This window comes from Pan paniscus, chromosome 13 (assembly GCF_029289425.2).
Source record: "Pan paniscus chromosome 13, NHGRI_mPanPan1-v2.0_pri, whole genome shotgun sequence".
Lineage (NCBI taxonomy): Eukaryota > Metazoa > Chordata > Mammalia > Primates > Hominidae > Pan > Pan paniscus.
The window spans coordinates 113,048,515-113,076,045 of record NC_073262.2 but is presented as its reverse complement, the minus strand read 5'-3'; the positions used below and the strand labels follow the sequence as shown (position 1 = coordinate 113,076,045).

Sequence of the window (27,531 nt, the reverse complement as noted above, 5' to 3'; positions counted from 1 at the left end):
CTTAGAATGATGAAGCGCTCTGGCTTTCTGGTCCAATATATAACCTCCCTTCTTGTAGGGTGACGAGTCAGTAATGGACATCTTTTTTCTTTTAATAAGCAGAAAAGGGATTTAAAACTATTTATTGTGGTAAAATATACATAACATAAAATTTGCAATTTAACCATTTTTAAATGTACAGTTCATTGGCATTAATTATATTCACAGTGTTGTACAACCATCAGTACTATTTATTTTCAAAAAATGTTTTATTACTCCAACAGAAACTCTGTACCCATTAAAAAGTAATTCCCCATGCCCCCATACCATCATCCCCTGGTAATCTATATTCTACTTTTTCTATGAATTTGCTTATTTTAGGTATTTTATATAAGTGGAATTATACATTTGTTCTTTTGTGTCTGGCTTACTCCATTTAGCATAGTGTCTTCAAGGTTTATCTACGTTATAGAATGTATCAAAACTTCGTTCCTTTCAATGACTGAATAATATTCCATTGTATGTATATACCACATTTCTTTTTTATCTCAGAAAAGGAATTTTTAAAAGGCTATTTAGTAGGTTCTGGAGAAGGAAGCCTGGCGCCTATATAGCCAGTGTGGGGCTGTGAGTGCTATGGGGGCTTTGGAATTCCAGCTGCACTCCCTACTGTGTGATCTTGGGTAAACTACTCTAAACCTTAGTCTCTCATTTGTAACATAGAGATAAGGAATGTTGTGCAGATTATTTATTTGAGATAATTGATGGAAATCACTTAGCATAAATTATGGCACCTAAACTGAAAAAGTGCTTATAAATGTTACCTATTATTATGGCTTGTAAAAATCATTGCTTATGCTTCTACTTTCTTTTTTTGTTATTATACTTTGAGTTCCGGGGTACATGTGTAGAATATGCAGGTTTGTTACACAGGTATACACGTGCCATGGTGGTTTGCTGCACCAATCAACCTGTCATCTACCTTAAGTATTTCTCCTAATGCTATCCCTCCCCTAGTCTCCCACCCCCTGACAGGCCCCGGTGTGTGATGTTCCCCTCCCCGTGTCCATGTATTCTCATTGTTCACTTAATGAGTGAGAACATGTGGTGTTTGGTTTTCTGTTCTTGTGTTAGTTTGCTGAGAATGATGGGTTTTAGCTTCATCCATGTCCCTGCAAAGGACATGAACTCATCCTTTTTTATGGCTGCATAGTATTCCATGTTGTATATGTGCTACATTTTCTTTATCCAGTCTATCTTTGATGGACATTTGGGTTGGTTCCATGTCTTCGCTATTGTGAACAGTATTGCAATAAACATACGTGTGCATTTGTCTTTGTAGTAGAATAAGTTATAATCCTTTGGGTATATACGCAGTAATGGAATTGCTGGTCAAATAGTATTTCTGGCTCTAGATCCTTGAGGAATTGCCACACTGTCTTCCACAATGGTTGAACTAATTTACACTCCTACCAACAGTGTAAAAGCATTACTATTTCTCCACATTCTATCCAGCATCTGTTGTTTCCTGACTTTTTAATGATTGCCATTCTAACTGGCATGAGATGGTATCGCATTGTGGTTTTGATTTGCATTTCTCTAATGACCAGTGATGATGAGCTTTTTTTCATATGTTTGTTGGCCACATAAATGTCTTCTTTTGAGAAGTATCTGTTTATATCTTTTGCCCACTTTTTGATGGAGTTATGTTTTTTTTCTTGTAAATTTCTAGATTCTGGATATTAGCCCTTTGTCAGATGGATAGATTGCAAAAATTTTCTCCCATTCTGTAGGTTGCACGTTCACTCTGATGATAGTTTCTTCTGATATTCAGAAGCTCTTTAGTTTAATTAGATCCCATGTGTCAATTTTGGCTTTTGTTGCCATTGCTTTTGGTGTTTTAGTCATGAAGTCTTTACACATGCCTATGTCCTGAATGGTATTGCCTAGGTTGTCTTCTAGTGTTTTTATGGTTTTAGGCCTTACATTTAAGTCTTTAATCCATCTTGAGTTAATTTTTGTGTAAAGTATAAGGAAGAGGTCCAGTTTCAGTTTTCTGCGTATGGCTGGCCAGTTATCCCAGCACCATTTATTAAGTAGGGAATCCTTTCCCCATTGCTTATTTTTGTCAGGTTTGTCAAAGATCAGATGGCTGTACGTGTGTGGTGTTATTTCTGAGGCCTCTGTTCTGTTCTATTGGTCTATATATCTGTTTTGGTACCAGTACCATGCTGTTTTGGTTAATGTAGCCTTGTAGTATAGTTTGAAGTCAGGTAGCATGATGCATCCAGCCTTGTTCTTTTTGCTTAGGATTCTTTTGGCTATGCAGGCTCTTTTTTGGTTCCATATGAAATTTAAACTAGTTTTTTCTAATTCTGTGAAGAAAGTCAGTGGTAGCTTAATGGGGATAGCATTGAATCTATAAATTACTTTGGGCAGTATGGTCATTTCCCAATATTGATTCTTCCTATCCATGAGCATGGAATGTTTTTCCATTTGTTTGTGTCCTCTCTTATTTCCTTGAGCAGTGGTTTGTAGTCCTCCTTGAAGAGGTCCTTCACATCCCTTGTAAGTTGTAGTCCCAGGTATTTTATTCTCTTTGTAACAATTGTGCATGGGAGTTCACCCATGATTTGGCTCTTTGTCTATTATTAGCGTATAGGAATGCTTGTGATTTTTGCACATTGATTTTGTATCCTGAGACTTTGCTTATCACCTTAAGGAGACCTTGGGCTGAGATGAAGGGGTTTTCTAAATATACAATCATGTCGTCTGCAAACAGAGACAATTTGACTTCCTCTGTTCCTATCTGAGTACCCTTTATTTCTTTCTCTTGCCTGATTGCCCTGGGCAGAACTTCCAATACTATGTTGAATAGGAGTGGTGAAAGAGGGCATCCTTGTTTTGTGCTGGTTTTCCAAGGGACTGCTTCCAGTTTTTGCCCATTCAGTATGATATTGGCTGTGGGCTTGTCATAAACAGCTCTTACTATTTCGAGATACATTCCATCAATACCTAGTTTATTGAGAGTTTTTAGCATGAAGGGCTGTTGAATTTTGTGGAAGGCCTTTTCTGCATCTATTGAGATAGTCATGTGGTTTTTGTCTTTGGTTCTGTTTATGTGACGGATTACATTTATTGATTTGTGTATGTTGAACCAGCCTTGCATCCCAGGGATGAAGCTGACTTGATCATGGTGGATAAGCTTTTTGATGTGCTCCTGGATTCAGTTTGCCAGTATTTTACTGAGGATTTTCATATTGATGTTTTTCAGGGATATTGGCCTGAAATTTTCTTTTTTTGTTGTGTCTTTGCCAGGTTTTGGTATCAGGATGATGCCTCATAAAATGAGTTAGGGAGGAGTCCCTTTTTTCCTATTGTTTGGAATAGTTTCAGAAGGAATGGTACCAGCTCCTCCTTGTACCTCTGGTAGAATTCGGCTGTGAATCTGTCTGGTCCTGGACTTTTTTTGGTTGGTAGGCTATTAATTACTGCCTCAATTTCAGAACTTGTTATTGGTCTATTCAGGGATTCAACTTCTTCCTGGTTTAGTCTTGGGAGGGTGTATGTGTCAAGGAATTTATCCATTTCTTCTAGATTTTCTAGTTTATCTGCATAGAGATGTTTATAGTATTCTCTGATGGTAGTTTGTATTCCTGTGGGATCAGTGATGATATCCCCATTTATCATTTTTTATTGTGCCTATTTGATTCTTCTCTCTTTTCTTTTTTATTAGTCTGGCTAGTGGTCCATCTATTTTATTGATCTTTTCAAAAAACCAACTCTGGGATTCACTGATTTTTTTTTAAGGGTTTTTCATGTCTTTATCTCCTTCAGTTCTGCTCTCATCTTACTTATTTCTTGTCTTCTGCTAGCTTTTGAATTTGTTTGCTCTTGCTTCTCTAGTTCTTTTAATTGTGATGTTAAGGTGTCGATTTTAGATCTTTCCTTCTTTCTCTTGTGGGCATTTAGTGCTGTCAATTTCCTTCTAAATGCTGCTTTAGCTGTATCCCAGAGATTCTGGTACATTGTGTCTTTGTTTTCATTGGTTTCAAAGAACTTATTTATTTCTGCCTTAATTTCGTTATTTACCCAGTAGTCATTCAGGAGCAGGTTGTTTAGTTTCCGTGTAGTTGAGCAGGTTGTTTAGTTTCCGTGTAGTTATGCAGTTTTGAGTGAGTTTCTTGATCCTGAGTTCTAATTTGATTGCACTATGGCCTGAGAGACTGTTATGATTTCCATTCTTTTCCATTTGCTGAGGAGTGTTTTACTTCCAATTATGAGGTCAAGTTTAGAATAAGTGTGATGTGGTGCTGAGAAGAATGTACATTCTGTTGATTTGGGGTGGAGAGTTTTATAGATGTCTATTAGGTCTGCTTGGTCCAGAGCTGAGTTTAAGTCCTGAATATCCTTGTTAATTTTCTGCTTGTTGATCTGTCTAATATTGACAGTGGGGTGTTAAAGTCTCCCAGTATTATTGTGTGGGAGTCTAAGTCTCTTTATAGGTCTCTAAGAACTTGCTTTATGAATCTGGGTGCTCCTGTACTGGGTGCATATACATTTAGGATATTCAGCTCTTCTTGTTGCATTGATCCCTTTACCATTATGTAATGGCCTTCTTTGTCTCTTTTGATCTTTGTTGGTTTAAAGTCTGTTTTATCAGAGACTAGGATTGCAACCCCTGCTTTTTTTTTTGCTTTCCATTTGCTTGGTCAATATGCCTCCATCCCTTTATTTTGAGCCTATGTGTGTCTTTGCACATGAGCTGGGTCTCCTGAATACAGCATACCTATGGGTCTTGACTCTGTATCCAATTTGCCAGTCTGTGTATTTTAATTGGGGCATTTAGCTCATTTACATTTAAGGTTAATATTGTTATGTGTGAATTTGATCCTGTCATTATGATGTAGCTGGTTATTTTGCCCACTAGTTGATGCAGTTTCTTCATAGTGTCAATGGTCTTTACAATTTGGTATGTTTTTGCAGTAGCTGGTACAAGTTGTTCCTTTCCATGTTGAGTGCTTCCTTCAGGAGCTCTTGTAAGGCAGGCCTGGTGATGACAAAATCTCTCAGCATTTGCTTGTCTGTAAAGGATTTTATTTCTCCTTTGCTTATAAGCTTAGTTTGGCTGGATATAAAATTCTAGGTTGAAAATTCTTTTAAGAATGTTGAATATTGGCCCCCACTGTCTTCTGGCTTCTGGGGTTTCTGCATAGAGATCCACTGTTAGTCTGATGGGCTTCCCTTTGTGGGTAACCCGACCTTTCTCACTGGCTGCCCTTAACACTTTTTCCTTCATTTCAGCCTTGGTGAATCTGACGATTATGCGTCTTTGGGTTGCTCTTCTCAAGGAGTATCTTTGTGGTGCTTTCTGTTTCCTGAATGTGAATGTTGGCCTGTCTTGCTAGGTTGGGGAAGTTCTCCCGGATAATATCCTGAAGAGTGTTTCCAACTTGGTTGCATTCTCCCCGTCGCTTTCAGGTACACCAAATGTAGGTTTGATCTTTTCACATAGTCCGTTATTTCTTGGAGGCTTTCGTTCCTTTTTATTCTTTTTTCTCTAACCTTGTCTTCATGTTTTATTTCATCAAATTGATCTTCAATCTCTGATATCCTTTCTTCTGCTTGTTCAATTTGGCCATTGATACTTGTGTATGCTTCACAAAGCTCTCGTGCTGTGTTTTTCAGCTCCATCAGGTTGTTTATGTTCTTCTCAAAACTGGTTATTCTAGTTAGCAATTCCTCTAACCTTTTTTCAAGGGTCTTAACTTCCGTGCATTTGGTTAGAACATGCTCCTTTAGCTCAGGGGAGTTTGTTATTACCCACCTTCTGAAGCCTACTTCGGTCAATTTGTCAAATTCATTCTCCACCCAGTTTTGTTCCCTTGCTGGCAAGGAGTTGTGATCCTTTGGAGGAGAAGCAGCATTCTGGTTTTTGGAATTTTCAGCCTTTTTGCACTGGTTTCTCCCCATCCTCGTGGATTTATCTACCTTTGGTCTTTGACGTTGGTGAACTTCAGATGGGGTTTCTGAGTGGATGTCCTTTTTGTTGATATTGATCACCAGTGGTGCCTCCAGAACAGCAAAGATTGCTGCCTCTTTCTTCCTTTGGAAGCTTTGTCCCAGAGGGGCACCCGCCAGATGCCAGCCAGAGCTCACTTGTATGAGGTGTCTGTCGACCCCTGCTGGGAGGTATCTCCCAGTCAGGAGGCAGGGGGGCAGGGACTCACTTGAGGAGACAGTCTGTCCCTCAGCAGAGCTCGAGCACTGTGCTGGGAGATCCACTGCTCTCTTCAGAGCCGGCACGCAGGAATGTTTAAGTCTGCTAACGTTGTGCCCACAGCCACCCCTTCCCCCAGGTGCTCTGTCCTAGGGAGATAGGGGTTTTATCTATAAGCCCCTGACTGGGGCTGCTGCCTTTTTTTCAGAAATGCCCTGCCCAGACACTGGACATCTGTTTTTAAAGTTACAAACCTTTTGATAATACAAGGCCAAAAACTCTCCCCAGTAACACCCTGAGGAAGTACTTTGAGGAGAGGAACAGAACTATCCTGTTTGTGTGTCTTCATTCTTCTTTCAGTGACATTTCAGTGACTTGGCTATCTCTTCTAAAGATGGGTTGCATTAATATCAACGTATCAAAACAAATAAATGAAGCTGCAACAAAGTGCTTGTTAGTTTGAGAGTTTCTGAAAACACATAAAATAACCATTATGATTTATCAGTGATATCATTTCTTTATTTTATCTTGAGAATATAGCATGTACAACTTGCAGTTAAGTCCTAGTAATCATCGAACCCAACTAATGAATTTTAGTGATTTGAATTCAAATCCAGAAAAAAAGGGATATACTTCCTTTATTACCCTAAACTGTATTGTTTTAATAAGATGCTCTGAGCAATACTGTATTTTAGATAAATATTTGAAAGGTATTTGCTACTTACTTTGAATGTTCCAAATGCAAATGTTTGGCTGCAAAGTAAATGGAATGCTAATTATATATCGCCACCTAGTGGTAATGTATGTCCTAACATCAGCAAAAAAGGAATGGAGTTAATGCCGTGGTTCAAATATTTTATTTCAGCTGGAATATCATTGGAATCAATGCAGTAATTCAGTGTAATACTTCCATAGAGCAGTGTGTGTTTAAAAAAAAATTACAGTAATTTTTTTGCATAGTTCTTTCAATCTTTGCAAAAGTAAATCAAAAGTACTTTATATTGAAATTCTATATAATTTGACACATTTATATTAAAAATAGGTTCATATCAAAACTTGAGATATTCATTGTTTACTGTAACAGTTGAGTTTGTATCTAATAAACAGATTTTGTTTTCTTATGGCCCCAACGTTACTGAGCTCCCAGTTCTGGCATGAGAAAAAAAATTCTTAATAAATGTTTTTATTAAAAATTTAAAATTCTTATTAAAAAATTAAAAATTACTTTTAAAAATTAAGGGAGTGTGTGTGTGTAGATATATATGGTATCGAAGTAGAAAACAAAATGGTCCATAATTCTATCCATAAGCCCTATTGTTTTAAAAAGGTCAAAGTATACAAGAAAATGTATTAGAAGAAAAAGGAAAGAAACCTCTAGCCAAGTTTCTTGGTTATCTGTTTCTCAGTATATCTCTTCCTAAGATAACCACTGTTTCACTATGAATTGTTGCCTATATTTGTAGAAGAAAAAAATGGATGAGCCAGCATTTGCATATTTAACTAATTTGAGTTGCCTCAATTTGATGAGGAAATAATATGAAAAAGTTTAAACTGTTTCACTAACTGCAACTAGCCATGCTTTTTCAACCCCCACTTTCCTGCAGTTCCCTTAAAGACTCCTTCATAAGTTTCTCTCAGTCTTTCTTTCATAACTGTCAGCCACTTTCACTCACTAAAATCATCTCATTCTGCTTATTTAAAACCTATCCTCTTCATTTTAAATGTTTTCTCCCCCCTCACCACAAGCGTGTGGAAGTAGTGGAGAGGGAGATGGGAGAGGAAGATTGTTCTCTTTCATATCTGCCCTCCTTGCTGAGCTAGGATGTTTTCACTCACTGTATCTATAGCCTGGTGGTAACAATTGTTAGGTTTTTGTTTGCTTGGGATTTTGTTTGATTTTGTTTGTTTTTGTTGTACATATTGGTGGTCTGCAGAGATTGGCAGTAAAGGCTGTAAACCCCCTCAGCTCTACCCCTACCTTCTGAGTATGTTCAAATGAAAGCACAAGTGGGTGCCCAATTCTGCCAACTGTGCAAACACTTTAGGAAGAAGATACTCTTTAGACACACATACATACATACATACATACAGTCTCCTACCCTGTTTTTGTAGCTCACAGAAAGTCAGATTGCCCTCAAGCCCTTCTTAGACTTTATTCATCAAAGAGTGGGAAAGCCCGTACCATCTCCCAAACCTCCAGCCCATCTTTACCACTCACTCCACCAATGAAAAACCATTTTCTATCATTCCTTAATAATAACAAATTCTCTGGTGTAGATTTTGATAAAGTTCCTATATGAAAAAGAGGCACTTCAGTGCTGAGTACCTCTGAGTGTTGACTCCTGCTTAGAGTACTTCAAATACATCACTTTGGGGCGGGGGTTGGAGGGACCTGATGTTTGTTACTTCAAATGCTAATTAACCATCCCTAGTGTATAGACTGAAGTTAGATGACAGACATGCACAGGCACGGCACACTGCTTCTGCTTAACTACTTTAAAATTAAATTTCCATATAGATAAACACGATAATTTCTAAACTGGAAGGGACTATTTATTTCACAGATGAAAAATTTTAAGAACAAAGATTTAGTGTCGAAAGCTACCTGATAACATTTGTTAGGGCTAATGTCGTCTCATTACTACTTTCTTCCAGAGTTTCATTGGCTCTTTGTGCTAATATCATTTTGTTAAGTTTTACCAAAAATTAAAATGTTTTAACTTAAATGGGATCATATCAAATTTATAGGCTAATTTAGGGATGATTGAGATGCACTTCAAAATTTCATGTGACAAAAAATCTAAAATAGCAAGGACATTTTTCTTCCCTATCATATTTGCTGCCCACTCCCCTCCCCCCAAAAAGGGAACATTCTCAGAGGTCAAACTACCAAAGATGGTTACTGTCCTAAACTGACTTCCCTCTGTGATCTTCTCCCCTACTTGCTGGTTCCTGAGGCTTCCCCTTTTGGTCTCTGATGAAAAGGCTGGGGCTTTGATGACCCTGCTGTGCCATGTCTATGACTATACATGCATCTGGGGCCAGGTGATGTGGAGGACAGAGAAGTAAAGCAATGGGGGATTATAACCCCCTCCTAAGACTGCAGTTCCTCCAATCTGTGGGGAAATTTCCCTCCCTCAGAGTTTAGGCTCCCAGGGCTCCCCTTGTCTTCGCACCTGCTCCTAGCATGAGATTGCTTTGTAGCTTGGGGCACAGGAGAACTGAGAAAAGGAAAATAAAGAAAAATGGAGGGTTAACCCATTCTCTCTGATATTAGGAGTTCTCTTTGTTCAGACAGCACTAGAGGGCTTCTTCTGGGTCTCTATAAGCCTACTTGTGCCTACTTTTGGGTTTTGTGCTGTACTGAGTTCAGACCAGGGGAATACCAGAGAGAAAAAATGGTAAGCCCACCATTGGTTTGGTGCTACTTCAGATTCCTGTCCTCTTCCCCTTTTTGCATGTTACTGTTTGCTTTTCAGAGACCTCAAATAGCTGCTGTATCCTGTCCAGGTTTTAGAGCCACATTTTGAGGGAGACACAAGGTGCAGAGCATGCTTGCTCCATCTTACCTGAAACCAAAACTGAAAGTAACTTTTTCTGAGAAGCTCAACTGAGTCTATCCGTAGGAATTGAATGAACTATAATTCAGTGGGGTTCTATGCAAGTATTACAAAGAATGTGACTACTCTGTGCGCTGTTATGGAACCATTGTCAAGATGTATTAAATAGCAAGCTGTAGAATATTTATACATATGTATATTTATGCTTATGTGCACATAAAATCTAGGAATACACACAAAAAAATGGTAACCATGGTGATTTCTGAGGAGAACTAGAAGGCTGGGAGACTGAGGAGATGGAGACCTGACTGACACCTCTTGTACTATTAATATTTGCATGTATTGGCCAGTTGCAGTGGCTCACACCTATAATCCCAGCACTTTGGGAGGCTGAGGCAGGCTGATGACCTGAGGTCGGGAATTGGAGACCAGCCTGACCAACATGGAGAAACCCCGTCTCTACTAAAAATACAAAATTAGCCAGGTGTGGTGGTGTGTACCTATAATCCCATCCCCTCGGGAGGCTGAGATAGGAGAATCACTTAAACCTGGGAGGCGGAGGTTGCGGTGAGCCGAGATCACGCCATTGCACTCCAGCCTGGGCAAGAAGAGCGAAACTGTCTCAAAAAAAAAAAAAAAAATGTACATGTATTATTGACTGTGATAGATGAAACCTACTTCAAGTAGGCCTGGTGACACATTAAGAAATAAACCAAGGAAGGAGATGATGGGCCATTTGAGTGTTGGCTTAGTCCTTTCTCTGGGCTAAATGCCCTAAAAGCCAGCAGTTCTTGGCTTCTTTGACCCCAACTGCTAAAATACTCGCCTTAGGGCCTGCCTCCATGAGGAACTAGGGAGATTTCAGATAGCCTCAGCCATATGTTTGTATTCTTTCATTTTATGAATGTATTTGTCAGTTCCATTGTTAAGTGAAGAAATTTAATGGAGGGCTAATCTGTGAACCGTGACTGTTCTATAGATAGATATTATATATGTATAAATACATATTTTGTGTGCATGTATATTTTTTTCAATGTACCATTTTTAAGTATACACCAATACCTGGTTCCTTTCAAATTATTTGGGGCATGTATTTTTATTTTTAGGCTAATTCACCTAAATAAGATTGATCCTCATGCTCCAAATGAAATGCTCTATGGGCGAATAGGCTACATCTATGCTCTTCTTTTTGTCAATAAGAACTTTGGAGTGGAAAAGATTCCTCAAAGCCATATTCAGCAGGTACCACGTTTTTGTGTTTTTAGGAGTCTTTTTAGGATCCCATTTACTTACTATCTGCCTAAACTATTGTTTGTGTCTCTGTAGTTAGCACGTTCCATATAAAGGAAGGTGTATCTGGACCTCTAAAGGTTGGGCACAGTCCAAGACCAATAGCTTTCTACGGAGTGCTGTTGGAAACATTTCTGTCTCAAGAGTCAGAAGGCCAGTCTGCTCCATTTCAGAATTTAGAGGCCCTCTCCAAAGAGGATTAGAGCCAAATTTCACCTCCCAGATGGAGGATCTCCTTTGGTGGTTCCTAGAGGAGTTTGTGCTTTTCTTTGACAGGCGAACTCTTGTAAACTGTAATGCAAAGAGCTCAAGATCCTCTATGCCCTCCCCCTTCTAGGCTAAATACAGTCCCACACACTTCTCTGATGGAGAATTAAACTGTGCCTTTCCCTGGCTATAAGCTGGTGTCTAATTTGTCATGTTACCCAGTACCTCTTAGCAAAAAAGTCTTTACCTCCTCCAGGAAGATTTTTGTTCAGTTAACTTGTTATTTTGGTTGGTTTTCTCCCTGTAGATTTGTGAAACAATTTTAACCTCTGGAGAAAACCTAGCTAGGAAGAGAAACTTCACAGCAAAGTCTCCACTGATGTATGAATGGTACCAGGAATATTATGTAGGGGCTGCTCATGGCCTGGCTGGAATTTATTACTACCTGATGCAGGTAAGGAGTGATTATGGTGAAATTTTAAAATGTCCTTCCTGACCCATGTACTATCATGGGTGAGAAAACAGATATTCTAGTTCTAGTTTGTCATTCTGTCAACCACTGCATTACAGTACTCTCCTTGTAATTACTTGTCCTAGACAAACAAAACTAATGTTTACGAAGGTGCCTTTAAAAGTGTATAAACATTAAAGGCCCTGCGTTTTAAAATGATGTTTGATTTGCAGGTGATCGTGCTTGCCCACTTAGTGCCACTTGTGCAGACTAAAGTGTTTTGACTTATAATTCTGTATTAAGTCCCTCTGCTCTGCTCTTTCAGCCAGTGCTTTGAATTAAAACTATTATTTCACATTAAAAGGTACAACTGATTCCAACAAATTCCAGGAATAAGAACAAAATCAACAGAAAACAAATGAGCGCTTGTTGCCTAATGCTCACTTAGAGAGCAAAGCTGAGGAGACTTCTACTTACCTGAAAAACAGCTGAATATGCTCTGCCCTACAGTTCTTAGGATCTAATACTATTGGGGCACATCAACCAAAGTCAAATAGACTAAAGACAGATAGAATTTACTGCAGCAGACATAACTTGGGAGAGATCAGAAGAGGACTTCTCAGGAGAGCATCATTTTGGGAGACTTACAAAGCACTCCTTAAGGAGAAACTGGCACTTCTGAATAAGAATTCATGGCAAAGAAAATTGATTTTTAATGGCAGCAGAGGTACCCCTGTCACCTTCCCAAGGCACACTGTGGCATAAAGAAAAGTGTTTCATTAACGTGTTCAGCAGGAGTGCTTGGATATACATACTACCAGCTCTTTGAGTAGCTGGCTCTTATAATACAAGATCAGTGTTGGACCTGCCCTCTACCTATAAACAAACAAGGACAACAGAACTGAAAAACTCAAGATTATTATTATTTTTGAATGCAGAGTCACACATTGAGTGTTAGTGGCAATCAGAGACTAACTGGCGTATTTATCCTACACTTTTCAATTAGAGGTTATATAATTAGGATGTTGACATTTAGACTTAAATTTCTTTATTTTTCTGGTGCATGTCTTCCTCTCTATTCCCAGTAGTAAATGTAGATTCCTAAAAGTTTTCAGGAAAGAAGAGTCTTCTGAAGTTTCAAGGTTAGTTAGAATCAGACATATTAAAGGCCCTCTCCAAAGAGGATTAGACAGCCTTATCGAAATTTCATTGAAACAAATAATCAGGAGACATAGTTGGTTAGTGACTAGACAGCCTCATCAAACTTTCATTGAAACAAATAATCAGGAGACATACTCTGCCTCCTTGTGTTAGCTGTAGTAAGAAATCTGAAAACCCAAGTATTGATTTTTCCATTTGCAGGTTATCATCTCTTTGAAATGATTTAATTTTTAATCCTGAAAGTCTATTCTAGTAGGTATGCCTTCATCAACATAAAATAAAACATCATTATTTTTAGGCCATGTTAGGTAATTCCTGCAAGTTTGAGGAGAGTCCACTCATTCTACTGTAACACTCTGAGCTTAAATGCTATTCTTTGTATGAAATGAAATCTGCCTTCTAAGCAACTCAGTCCACTTTCAGAATCTTGTGGAAGTCGTATTGTCAGCATTGCTTTGACCCCACCACGACCGCCTCCTGCCTGTGCTTCACACCACTGCCCACCCCTCACCACCACATGCCCCACACCTTGCCTAGCGAAACAGCACTTTGAATCTGTTAAAGACATTAGCAGTCATTGAATTAAGAACAGGACCAAAAGGAGAAACTAAAATGTGTATCAAAAATGGTGGCTCATATGCTGTATGTCAGTATGTCCTATGGATCTGTACGTTGTTATGTCAAAATAATGTGGCATTTAGATCAGTCCTAAATCCTCTGCAAAAAGACTTCATCTAGAGGCATGCTGTAGTTTGGAATCTAGATTCCAGGTCTCTTAACTTGTTAGTATCCTTTTTCTATTGAAAATACCACCTATCTCTTCTCTAAATGTAATAACGAAAGTCATGCTTGGTTTGTCCAGTGCATCTTTTTGTGACTTTTAAAGCTTGTTTTATATATTGAAACCATGGGAAACTTCTCTTACACTCACATTCATAGGCATTGACTTAGGAAAATTATTTATATGTATGTAGATAGCAATTAATATTGAAAAACAATATATACAAAATGCCGAGCACAGTGGCTCATGCCTGTTATCCCAGCACTTTGGGAGGCCGAGGTGGGCGGATCATCTGAGGTCAGGAATTCAAAACCAGCCTGGCCAACATGGTGAAACCCCGTCTTTACTAAAAACACAAAAATTAGCCAGGCGTGGTGACAGGCATCTGTAATCCCAAGTACTTGGGAGGCTGAGACAGGACAATCACTTGAACCCGGGAGGTGGAGGTTGCAGGGAGCCAAGATCGCACCATTGCACTTCAGCCTGGGTGACAAGAGTGAAACTCCATCTCAAAAAAAAAAAAAAAAGAAAGAAAGAAAAACAATATATACAAAAGGCCCTAAGAGTTAACTGATAGCAATTTTACTTTGTCCCATTGTTTAAAATTTTTTAAATGAAATCACAAAAGCTTAAAATAAAGGCATCCAATAGGTGGAAAAATTGGATGAAATCCAAAACCTCTTAATGACCTTCCATTTCCCCTTAGCCATGCTTTTTTTCTGGTTTAAATATACTGAGACCTAGGAAGGTTTATTTGCTTCAGCAGAACTAATAATTTCCTTCTCATTTTTAGCCCAGCCTTCAAGTGAGCCAAGGGAAGTTACATAGTTTGGTCAAGCCCAGTGTAGACTACGTCTGCCAGCTGAAATTCCCTTCTGGCAATTACCCTCCATGTATAGGTGATAATCGAGATCTGCTTGTCCATTGGTGCCATGGCGCCCCTGGGGTAATCTACATGCTCATCCAGGCCTATAAGGTACTATGTGTATTTTTGAAATAAATTTTTTTAAATAACCAAAAATTTATAATTTAAAATTAGTTTTATCCTAATCCATAAAGGAACAATAAATAAATCTCTTGTGGGACCTAAGATCACTTTACTAAATGAATTATAATTCATTCTCACCATCTATCTGTACCATAGCAGCCATTGTTTCATATCCTACTTTTAACAACACTTAGGTTGCAATGAGATATTGTTTATGATCCAGCATATTATCTAGCAATTCCACTCCTAGGTGTGTACTCGAAAGAACCAAAACCAAGAATTCAAACAGATACTATACACCAGCATTCATAGCGGCATTATTTATAATTTCCACAGGTGAAAATGATCCAAATATTCATCAACAGATGAATTGATAAAATGTCATATATACAATGGAACATATCACAATGCAATGGATTATTATTCTGCTATTAAAAGAATGACTTTCTGATACATATTACAACATGGATGAACCTTGAAAACATGCTAAGTGAAATAAACAGATGTAAAAGGACAAATATTGTATGATTCCATTGTAGTGCATAAATAACACTAATAAAAAGCATGCCCTCACAGAACTGCAATCAACGCAGATTTTTAGTTGAGAAAAAAAAAGATATCTATGACCATTGGTGCCAAATCAACAAATTACAACTCTGCAGACTATCGCTGGGCACTGGCATCTCATAAATAAGCTTTTAGTGTATCATATTCTACATTTCAGAGAATTAGATAATAATAGAAAAACTTTTTAAACTGCCTTATCCTACTTTTAAGAACACTTAGGTTGCAATGAGATATTAAAAATATCTACTCAGAATATTTCCTAAGTCTTTGATGAAGATATAGGAGGCAGTAAAAGATTGTAAAGGTCTATCTCTATTTTTCTGACTGCATATTTAATAAAGAACAGTTGTTCTTCTCCAGTGTGTAAAGAAACTTCCTAATAGTGAAGAGGACATCAGAGTTACAAAGAAGATAGCATGTGTTCTTTGGAAAGTCACTCATGATAAGAGTAAGTTGCAAGTTAAATAGTGCTGCTTCCTCAGTAACACCCACATAAACATACACACATGTGCAGAAAACTTAGACTGTACATGCCAAAGTCATGCACAGTTTTTTTTAAAAGCCAAACTAGTCAATTTTAGTAATTGTCACTAGCAACATAACACATCCTTCTGTCACTAAATCCTTTACCCTTTCTTGCCAAGCCATCTCCCTCTTTCCTTCTTATCTATCAGGAAGGAATATCAATGGAACTTTCTTTTATATCCCGTATAATAAAATGTGTCCTTTGCCTCTGCAGGTATTCAGAGAGGAAAAGTATCTCTGTGATGCCTATCAGTGTGCTGATGTGATCTGGCAATATGGGTTGCTGAAGAAGGGATATGGGCTGTGCCACGGTTCTGCAGGGAATGCCTATGCCTTCCTGACACTCTACAACCTCACGCAGGACATGAAGTACCTGTATAGGGCCTGTAAGGTAGGAGTCAGAACCACCAAATAGAAAGCAGCTCGGTGGCTCACACCTGTAAATCTCAGCACTTTGGGAGGCCGAGGCAGGCGGATCACCTGAAGTCAGGAGTTCGAGACCAGCCTGGCTAACATGGTCTCTACTAAAATGACAAAAAATTAGCCAGGTGTGGTGGCAGGCGCCTATAATCCCAGCTACTTTGGAGCTTGAGGCACAAGAATCACTTGAACCCGGGAGGCAGAGTTTGCAGTGAGCCAAAATCACACCATTGTACTCCAGCCTGGGTGACAAGAGTGAAACTGTATCTCAAAAAAAAAAAAAAAAAGCAGGTCTCGCAGGAGGTTGTAGAAAGAGTTCTAGTTCATCTGATTTAATTCATTTATCCCTAAAACCATAGGTCTTGGATAACAAATACAGTTATTTAAGGAAAACCTTGAAAAGCCTTTCAATTAAATTAGCATTCCTTTAAAGGGACATAATTCTACTCAACAGCATTAATGGGAGAAAAAAATAAAGATGTAGGGTGATTTTGTGCCTTTCTTCTTGAATAACCTTGTAGATACGTGACTCAGACAGCTCATTAAATTCCTCCCATGCTGTGTACTCTCTTTCAAACCACCCTTTTCTCTGCATTAATCTCCTTTCTCTGATGTGAAGGTAGTGTTTGACTTTTCAGAGTAATTTGTATAGACAACCTCTTAACTTTTGGGGGTGTCTCTGGAAGAAATCACTATACTAATTTAACTTGGTCTCATTTTCAGTTTGCTGAATGGTGCTTAGAGTATGGAGAACATGGATGCAGAACACCAGACACCCCTTTCTCTCTCTTTGAAGGTATTTTGTACACTTTATTTATTTTCCCTATAATATCAGCATCTCCTTCTCTGCTTGGTAATTAATGTATTTAAGTTTTAGCAAAAAATTTTATAATTATTCTTAAACTACTTTTTTATTTCCTAATATGCTAAATCGATATTAAAAATCAATTAGCACATGTAATACCACAGTCCCAATACTGGTAGTCATCAGGTGACTCCCTTTTATGGAGCCAGGCACATGTTGGGCATTTTGAAGATGCCGTCATAAATCATTCAGCAAAAACATACAGGCACTACTGCCTCCATGTCATAGCCGAGGAGACTGAGGCTCAGGAGCTTATGTTTGGTAAATGGCAGGGCTGTGACTTGAACTTGTCTGGCTCCGTTCTTTCTCCAGTCTTCCACCGGGATATAAGGCTGAGCACCTCACTAGTGATCTCTTCTAATGTTGAACTGCAGTGTATGTAAACGTAGATAGATTCACACTTCATTTAAATCATTGCCGTTAATATTGTAATGTTGTTAATGTTAAAAAATGGAGCCATCCTTCGTTTTTGCAGAGTTGTAACTGCTCTCGGGGGGTGTCAGTGAGGTGAGGAAAAAGCCATAGGATGCCGAAGGAGGAGGGCCAAGAGGACACCCCCACCCTCCAGTGCGGCCTTGATCCAGACCTTAGGGACGAGGCCATCACTGGTGGGCACCCTTTGTTGATGTTTGTGTGTTTGAATAGACTGAAATGCTGTGACTTTTTTTGTCAATAAAGATATGGGGGAAAAAGAACCATCCTATGAAATGGAGTCATTTGGTATAATAACTTTTGCCTCTTTCTCTTTCTTCAGGAATGGCTGGAACAATATATTTCCTGGCTGACCTGCTAGTCCCCACAAAAGCCAGGTTCCCTGCATTTGAACTCTGAAAGGAAAGCATGCCACCTGCAACTCACTGCATGACCCTTTCTGTATATTCAAACCCAAGCTAAGTGCTTCCGTTGCTTTCCAAGGAAACAAAGAGTCAAACTGTGGACTTGATTTTGTTAGCTTTTTTCAGAATTCGTCTTTCATTCAGTTCCTTTCCATTATCATTTACTTTTACTTAGAAGTATCCAAGGAAGTCTTTTAACTTTAATTTCCATTTCTTCCTAAAGGGAGAGTGAGTGATATGTACAGTGTTTTGAGATTGTATACATGTATTCCAGAACTTTGAGGAAATCTTATTTAAGTTTATGAGTATAACCATCTGTTACTGTTCTAAAAATGTTTAAAAGAAACTCAATATAGATAAAGATAAATATGTGACTATTATTGGGTATTGCACTTCACTTCTCTTTAATATGTTTCTCCAACTGGAGGGCAGACAATTCTCTGACTTGCTTTTCTCTAGGTGGTTCATTTTGAAAGGGGACAGAAATATAACTAAATGCTTCCAGGAGAAAAATTCCAAGAGTTGCAATCTGGACTTGGTACCTAAATATCATTTTTTAAATTCTTGATGCCTATTTGGACTAGAGGTAAACATACTTTCAGATTGGCCTGTTTTTGTCGGTAAGGCATACAGCCTTCAGAAGCCAACATTTTTAATCAAAAACTTATAAAAGATGATCATTGTGAAAATTCTGAGTTGAAGGTTAGTTCAAGATAAGCTAACAATAACAGTCTGTGTTTTCTCTAAAATAATCTGAGTTTTTTGGAACTCTTTATTTAAATATGTTTGTTTTTCAGTATTCAAATAAGATCAGGAAGCCAATTTTCTATGTATGAATATGCTTTAACCTAGGATTTCAGTCCACTCTGACTGACTTTCTAAACTTTAACTGACTTTCTACACACTGTAAAAACTTGGGTTTTTACAGTGACTATGCATTAGTGCTGACTCTTTGGTATAAGCCATAAAATATTTTCCTTCCTATCAATTTATCTGAACTTTGGTCTTTTCACTAAATTGTACAGTATTCTACTTCTATTTAAAAAGGGGAGATGAGAAAGGGAATACTATCTAACCAATAACTTGAACAAAAACACTAAACTAAGCATTTAATAGAAATGCTTTTTATTGAGGAGGTATTATCCAGAGTTCATGCTTAGAACAAATGTATCTTTGCGTATCCTAGACTTAACAATTCATCAGTTTCTGAGACCACAGAATGAGGTTTTCTGTAGTAGATAAAGACTCTCTGGTGCTTCAAATTCTGTACAAGTGTTTTGACTCATCAGCTTCTACTCCTTCTATTACTGCCTTTGCCTGGCTTGTTTTGTCTCTTTTTGTCTCTTTGCAACTGATTTTGCAAAAAAAATTGTAGCTTTAAAATAACAGGGTCTAAGTATTTTAAATGTGCCTATTTTACAGCTCTCTTGGTCACAAAAACATGCTATTTTTATTGGAACTTCAAACCAAATCCCCACTGAGTGTTTACTGGTTCCTGCAGGTAGCAGTCTCCTATTATCTCCTGTTTAGCACCAAAAGAGCTAATATTATTGGAAACTGACCCTTTAAAGGCCACTGGCAGTAGGATTTAAAAAGCAGCCCACTGCTCAGTTTCTAGGATCAGCTTCCTCCTTCTGTCACTTGTGTAAGTTGGCACTACCTTGTGCCTCTCAGATTGCTGAAGTGCTGCTGGTAAGCATGTGCATGCTCTGCCTTTCTTGTGAAAGTTTTCAATCAGCGATATCAGCACTTACAGTAAGAAGTAAAAGTAGTGCACAGCAAAGCTAATTTGCCTTTGCCTGGGGTGTTCAGCTTGAAAGAATAAAGCTCATTTGGTTTAGTTAAATGTCTTACTCTACTGTGCCTATGCTTTTAGCTGCGTTACTAAGCAAGGGAAAAATAACACTTTCTCTGAGACAGAGAAGACTTGATCACAGTTCTCCAAGCATCGTGATAGCAATGCTTAACCCCAGGAAGATTTCAAGGCAGGGAGAAGAACATTTCAAATAAGATTCTTGTTAACCCATTTATGCCTAGTGTTCCAATATTGGAACGCTAAGCTTGTGGGAGTCATTTACATCCTACTGCTCAAAGTCATTGCCAAGGTCTGATTTTTCACACAAAAAATTGCAACCCCCAGCATAAATGGGTTAGCTACTGTCATCTGTTAGCAAATTCATCCACACAAACACAATTCGAGTTTGGTTTTTTTTTTAAGCTTTTCAAAACTTACTTATTAAACTGGTACAATTTTATATGTATGCTATTTGTTGTATTTATGCTTAAGAGCAAAAAAGTTTTGATGGGATTTTAAATTCAGGCAAAGCCTACAACGCTGAGACAATCCCCTAACAACGTGGTAGTAATTAAAGAAACTTTTATACTAGACTTCTTAGTTTTAAAAGGAAGTGGCATCATTGTTTCAGTTCTAGTTTGTATTTTTCTCTCAGATATTTTTCTTCTTTAAAAATCTTTCCCAGAAGTTGGTTCCTAGAAAACTCAATACCATCATCTCTTATCTCTATACAGGGACTAGGTAATAAAACCTTCAAAGGTTGTCAAAGGTCGTCAAGCAGTGTTCATTTATCCTGTCACATGTTTCTGTTTCTATAGTAATTTAGAAATTGCAAATAGTTAACTTTTCATCATGTAAAAAGTTAACATTATCCTATTTCCATAGATACCATGGACGGTGGTGTGGCCTGAGTTGTCAGTCTTTAATCCTGAGTCATGTGGCTCTCTTTTCATCTTTGATGTCAGTTCCAATTATTTGGCATCAAAAACCTTCATGGTAGGTAGAGTTTTAGGTAGAAGTGGATCTAGGGTTACTTTCTTTATTAACATTTCCTAAATAACTGAATTGAGAGACATACTCTGCTACTATGTCCTCAGGTTAATTTTTGTCTGATCTTACAATGCCCTGCCTTTTACTAGCTACTTTAGAAATAGAAAATGTGAAGAGTGACTATTTACACATATACTCCTTTGGCTGCTAGAACTCATCTGTAGTCCTTTATTATTTACACTGAATTCCAATTTCATTTCTGCTTCCGCTAAGTAAGAGCACCTCATTCCTGTGTTTTCTCTACTATTGAGCTGTAGACGAACTGTTTCTCTAATTATAAAGCAAACTGTTTGTTTGGGATATTGAGGGAAACTACCCCAATGTTATGTTGTCATTTAATGGGAAAGGCTGGGATCATATGTATTTCTATATTCTGTAAAGTATTTGACTTACTAGTTCTCAATAAAATTTTATTAGGACTATATATCATCATGTGCTTTTTGTTTGCTTTGGTTTAAACTTGAGAAATATTTTCCCTCAATGGCAAGTTATTGCGGGATCTGGCCAGCAGCCCGCAATGCAACGGGGCTCTCTCTTGGTTCCCAGGCAGATTGGCAGGTTGAGAAATAATAGACGCACACAAGATAGTGAAAGCCGGGTCCAGGGGGGTTACCGCCTTCTAGTCCTGCGGTGCCAACAATGCGCTGTATATACCAGCATTTATTATTAAGTTTAGTGAGGGCAGGGGTAGGTTAGTGAGGAATTTAGGATCATTTGATTATGAGGTGAGATGGTCACATGGGGATGAAGTAATGCTTTAACATAACATTTGTATGCAGAAGTACAGTATACAGGGATAAGAATTTACAATATAGTGTGTGCATCAGTAATTTCTAACAGAGCCTTAAAACAGAAACACATTGTTTCCATAACCTATGATTGATTAGCAAGATATTAATCAGCAGTAACAGTTGCAGCAAAAGCTGGTTACAAACAATCCATAGAAATAGGACGTGAAGCTAGACAACTGGTTAGACCAGAAATTCTCAGAAGGGAGTATGCCTTAACCCTAAAGAGGCCTAGAAGAGCCGTGGCAAGATGAGGGCATTTATAGCCCTATCTTATCCATATGGACAGGCGCCCCCCCATGCGTCCATTTATAGGCTCTCCACAAGGGTCGCATTCCATTCCCAGAGCTACGAACATCTGCTTTTCTGGGATAGGAATCTTGGTGATGTGAAACCTCCCTGACTGCAGATCCATTCATAGGCTATCTGCAGGGGGAAGCACATCACATGCTGTTGGCTCATACTGGCAGTCCAACCTGGCATTGTCTTTACACAATCCTGCATGCAACTTTATATTTACAATAATCAGGAGCATTTCATCTTTTATTCCATAGCAATAGTTTCAGGGGGTCTCCCTACAGCAAGTGAACGTTTTTTTTCTCTATATATACACCTATTTCCTAGGCTTTGCTCCTTTTTCTTCATTGTTGGATAAAACAAGATTTGCACTACTGTCTGAAAATAGAGATTTATAAGAGGAAAATATTTTTAAATCTGATCATTATAGAATTAGGAGGAATCTACTAGGCTTCAAGAACAACATGTATTAACCATCTCATAATATAAGAATCTACTGTGGGGTTAATAACTAAAGGCCTAATTCTAGAAATTTATTTTCCTGATGATCAGTTCTGCTTTGAATAGAAAAGGGGGGGATTAAATGAGGCGTAATTATAAAATATATATGCAGAGGTTAGAAAAATTTTGCTGAGTCACTTGGGATGACTTTGTGCCACTGCTTTTTATGACACAGCTAGTTAGTGTGACTTACCACAACAGAGATTGATAAATTATAAAATACTTGTTTTCATCTCTAAATTACAATTTGTGTGCTGGTACATATGATTAAAATGTCCTTCATACCCAAAGTCTATTTATTGAGTGACTGATAATACTGAGGATAAATGCAGAGTTACATTTATTTCTCTCATTTGAATGAAGTAAAGGTATGGTAATATCAAGACTCTAGATGTAGGCAGTGAGGCATGGAGAGGACACTACCTCGCAAAGGCCACACACAGATTGCAAAAATGATGCTTAGAAAGGTCCTGCTAACTCTACGAGGTTAGTTTCCATTGGCAAGGCCAGCTCTAGTTTACCGCTCCCTGGCTTACCCTCCTACTATGAGAAAAATAATGACAGGCACAATAAGTTGCACCACAGTTGTAACCTCATGAATGAAGAAAACTTCAAAATATTTGTTTTTTGTGACTTACCTATAGTATATTTTTTCCTAATTTTGCATTGGAAAAGATCTTAGCCTTTCTCCTCCTCTTCACACTCTCTGAATAGAAAAGAATAATAATTTTTATGTCATTCTTGTTTTCCAAGATAGTTCCCACTGTGGTTTCAAAGTTATTAAAATTCTCATGTCTTCTCTATTCTATTAAGCATCATTTAAACTGAAAACCTACAAGTCAGTTCCCTGAAAATTTGCTTTCTCATTGTTTCTCATCCAAATTTGCCCTCTTCCTTCTAAAGCTGTGGGTCAATTAACAAAACAAGAGAACTCAGGCTTGTTTTTTTCTTTTTTTTTGTAAAAATGACAAACGTATTGGCTTTATTGGTCCCATGATGTCAACTGTCTAAACACTATTTTCCAGAAGCCCTGTGCTAGTGCATCCTCAGGGACTTATTTGGCAATTTTGTGAGTAATAGGAGAAGGCAGCAAAGACAATAAGCCAAGAGCTGAAATAATGAGGATTGAGAAATGGATCTTAGCAGGGCTGCTGCTCATAGTCAACCAGTTTAATTTCACATTTCTACATTATGTTAACTTTTCAACCACGTGAAAATTACAACATGGTAACATTAAGTCTGCAACTAATGTTCTAATACTCAACAAGTAAGTGTTAGACAAAGCATTTGTGAGGCACTTAGTCATGTAGGGAGACACGAGACTTTATTATAAATCAGTTTATAAAATAGTGTCCCAATTGCCTAATTTCTCTTTGATGGAGCTGGGATATTAAGAAAGGCATTTATAAACCAGAAAATACTGATGTGGCTCACTGTGAAAGATGATATTGTTTTCTCAGGATTCAGCATTCAGAAATGAACATGCCTTCTGTTGCTGATACAATCTGAACTGCTGGCACTTTCAGTTTTTACGATGCAGATGTGCCATTTTATTAATCATACCATGACCAATGCCTTAAAATCATTTATCCCCAAAATTCATTAAACATGCTATCTTTATGTGCAAGGTACTGGCTAGGGGATCTGTTTGCATAAGGTAGACATCTCTACTCTGGCAACTCAGTCTGGTGAAGACAGGTGACTGGATAAGCAATTGCAAGGAAATGTATTATAATAATCCTATCACCATTCCAACTACTCTTCCCATTATTCCATAACTTCATGTATATTGGGTCTCTCATATGGCCTGCAGTTTCTATCTATGGAGATATTGGAGTTTAGAACTCTAATAGAAAGAAGACAATTTAAAAGCCAATCGGCCAGCCCAGAAGCACTCAGAGTTCTTTCATTTGGACCACCTTGATGATGGGCAAGGTGGAGGGAAATTTGAAGACAAAGAGTCCTTTGCCCCCTGTTGCAGGAAGTCAGGGACCTTGAAGGGAGGGACCGGCTGAAGCCATGGCAGAAGAACATAAACTGTGAACATTTCATGGACATTTATTCTTTAAAGTAATACTTTTATAATTTCTTACACCTGTCTTTACTGCAATCTCTGAACAAAAATTGTGAAGATTTAATGGACACTTACCACTTCCTTAATCAATACTCTTTTGATTTCTTATGCCTGTCTTTAATCTCTTAATCTTGTCATCTTCGTAAGCTGAGGATGTAGGTCGCCTTAGGACCTTGTGATGATTGCGTTAACTGCACAAATTGTTTGTAGAGCATGTGTGTTTGAACAATATGAAATCTGGGCACCTTGAAAAAAGAACAAGATAACAGCAATGTTCAGAGAACAAGGGAGATAACCTTAAAATCTGGCTGCCTGTGAGCCAGGTGGAACAGAGCCATATTTCTCTTCTTTCAAAATCAAATAGGAGAAATATTGCTGAATTCTTTTTCTCAGCAAGGAACATCCTTGAGAAAGAGAATGCGTCCTTAAGGGGAGGCCTCTGAAATGGCCGCTTTGGGGACAGCTGTCTTTTACAGTCATAGCTAAGGGATGAAATAAGCTTCAGTCTCCTGTAGCACTCCTAGGCTTATTAGGACAAGGAAATTCCTGCCTAATAAATTTTAGTCAGACCGGTTGTCTGCTTTCAAACCTTGTCTCCTGATAAGATGTTATCAATGACAATGTGTGCCTGAAACTTCATTAGCAATTTTAATTTTGCCTTGGTCCTGTGGTCTTGTGATCTCACCCTGCCTCCATTTGCCTTGTGATATTTTATTACTTTGTGAAGCATGTGATCTCTGTGACCTACACCTTATTTGTACACTCCTTCCTTCTTTGAAAATCACTAATAAAAACTTGCTGGTTTTACGGCTCAGGGGGCATCACGGAACCTGCCGACATGTGATGTCTCCCCCAGACACCTAGCTTTAAAATTTCTCTCTTTTGTACTCTGTCCCTTTATTTCTCAGAATGGCCGACACTTAAGGAAAATAGAAAAGAACCTACATGAAATATCAGGGGTGAATTTCACCCGATATCTGGCGCCCCACATGGTCTTTTTTTCCTAAGTGCATGTGGAGTAATGAGAGATACCCCATACTTTCAATATAAACCTGCAGGAAAACCATGCCCTAAAAATTTTGAGGGCCCATCTAAAACTTTAATTTGGGAAGACTGTGTTAACTCACATGCAGTAGTATTAAAAAATGACTCATATGGCTTAGTAATAGACTGGGCACCAAAGGGCTATTTAAAAAACAATTGCTCCTCTGGTGGAAGGGAATGCCTGGAGGCTACTTATTTTATTTCTTATCGGGAGAATGAGAATCATCATTCTACTTTGCATAGGAGCTTCAGCTCATTCCCTTAAAATGGGAAGATAAAGGCATTACCCCCACGAGGCCTCATATGATACTCCCCATTCTGAGCCCAGAACACCCAGAACTTTAGAAATTGGCTATTGCCATGTTTAGACTGCAAGTATGGGAAGGGGAAACTATTATGTCTGTTGTCCCCACTACCATCCCCCTCTCTCAGTATCAACATAGATCCAGACATTCGACTTCACTTACCTCCAAACTGACTGTTCGCATACAGAGTTGTGTTAAGCTTCCTTACATGCTGTTAGTGGGAAATATCAAAATTTGGATGAACAGTCAAACTGTCCAATGCATTAATTGTCATTTATACATTTGTATTAACTCCCATTTTGACTCCAAGAAAAGTGTAATGTTGGTTCAAGCTCGAGAAGGAATCTGGATTCTGGCAACTTTGCCCAGACCTTGGGACTCCTCCCCTTCAAAACATTTAATTAATGAAGTGTTACAGCAAATTCTAAAAAGATCTAAGAGATTTGTTTTCACTTTAATTGCTGTTATCATGGGCCTAATTACAGTCACTGCAATGGCCACCACTGTGAGAATGGCATTACATCAATCTATTCAAATGGCTCATTTTGTTAATGATTGGCAAGCCAATTCCACCCAAATGTGGAATTCTCAACAAGGCATTGATCAAAAATTGGCTAATCAAATTAATGATTTAAGACAGGTTGTTATTTGGCTTGGAGATCAGGTAGTGAGTCTTGAACATCACATGCAAATGCACTGTGATTGGAATACTTCGGATTTCTGTATCACCCCGTATTCCTATAACGAGACTGAACATTCATGGGAAATGGTCAAAGGACACCTTCTGGGTAGGGAAGATAATTTATCATTGGACATAACTAAATTAAAGAAACAAATTTTTGAAGCCTCTCAAGTTCACTTACCCATTGTGCCTGGAGCTGAGGCATTAGATCAGATGGCAGAAAATCATTCTAGACTAAACCCCACAACTTAGATTAAGTCTATTAGGGGCTCCACTGTAGTAAATTTTGGAATTATGTTTCTCTGTTTAATCGGCTTATCTTTAGTGTGCTGGACCAGCCAAAGAATCCCACGTCAAAATCGAGAGAACGAACAAGCCTTCATCACATGGCACATTTATATAAAAAGAAAGGGAGAGATGTTGCAGGAAGTCAGGGACCACAAACAGAGGGACCAGCTGAAGCCATGGCAGAAGAATATAAATTATGAAGATTTCATGGACATTTATTAGTTCCCCAAATTAGTACTTTTATAATTTCTTATGCCTGTCTTTACTGCAATCTCTGAACATAAATTGTGAAGATTTAATGGACACATCACTTCCTTAATCAATACTCTTGTGATTTCCTATGCCTGTCTTTACTTTAATCTCTTAATCCTGTCATCCTCGTAAGCTAAGGTTGTATGTTGCCTCAGGACCCTGTAATGATTGCGTTAACTGCACAAATTGTTAGTAGAGCATGTGTGTTTGAACAATATGAAATCTGGGCACCTTGAAAAAAGAACAAGGTAACGCAATGTTCAGAGAACAAGGGAGATAACCTTAAACTCTGGCTGCCTGTGAGCTGGGTGGAACAGAGCCATATTTCTCTTCTTTCAAAAGCAAATAGAAGAAATATTGCTGAATTCTTTTTCTAGCAAGGAACATTGCTGAGAAAGAGAATGTGACCCTAAGGGGAGGCCTCTGAAATGGCCGCTTTGGGGATGGCTGTCTTTTACGGTCATAGCTAAGGGATGAAATATGCCCTGGTCTCCTGAAGTGCTCCCAGGCTTATTAGGACAAGGAAATTCCGCCTAATAAATTTTCGTCAGACTGGTTGTCTGCTCTCAAACCCTGTCTCCTGATGTTATCAATGACAATGCATG

General features: G+C 38.3%; 1 protein-coding gene across 2 annotated transcripts in view; it reads left to right on the top strand.

Moving 5' to 3' along the window:
- LANCL1 (LanC like glutathione S-transferase 1) overlaps window positions 1-21,119 on the top strand; it is a 45,267-nt gene extending 24,148 nt beyond the window's left edge. For both annotated transcript variants that reach the window (XM_003806967.4, XM_003806966.4), the window contains exons 5-10: window positions 10,866-11,001; window positions 11,564-11,710; window positions 14,443-14,625; window positions 15,944-16,120; window positions 16,873-16,945; window positions 17,769-21,119. In XM_003806967.4, coding sequence (XP_003807015.1) covers window positions 10,866-11,001; window positions 11,564-11,710; window positions 14,443-14,625; window positions 15,944-16,120; window positions 16,873-16,945; window positions 17,769-17,845 — 793 coding nt within the window. In that variant the 3' untranslated portion in view covers window positions 17,846-21,119. The remainder of the gene's footprint in view (window positions 1-10,865; window positions 11,002-11,563; window positions 11,711-14,442; window positions 14,626-15,943; window positions 16,121-16,872; window positions 16,946-17,768) is intronic.
- Window positions 21,120-27,531: the final 6,412 nt, after the last annotated feature.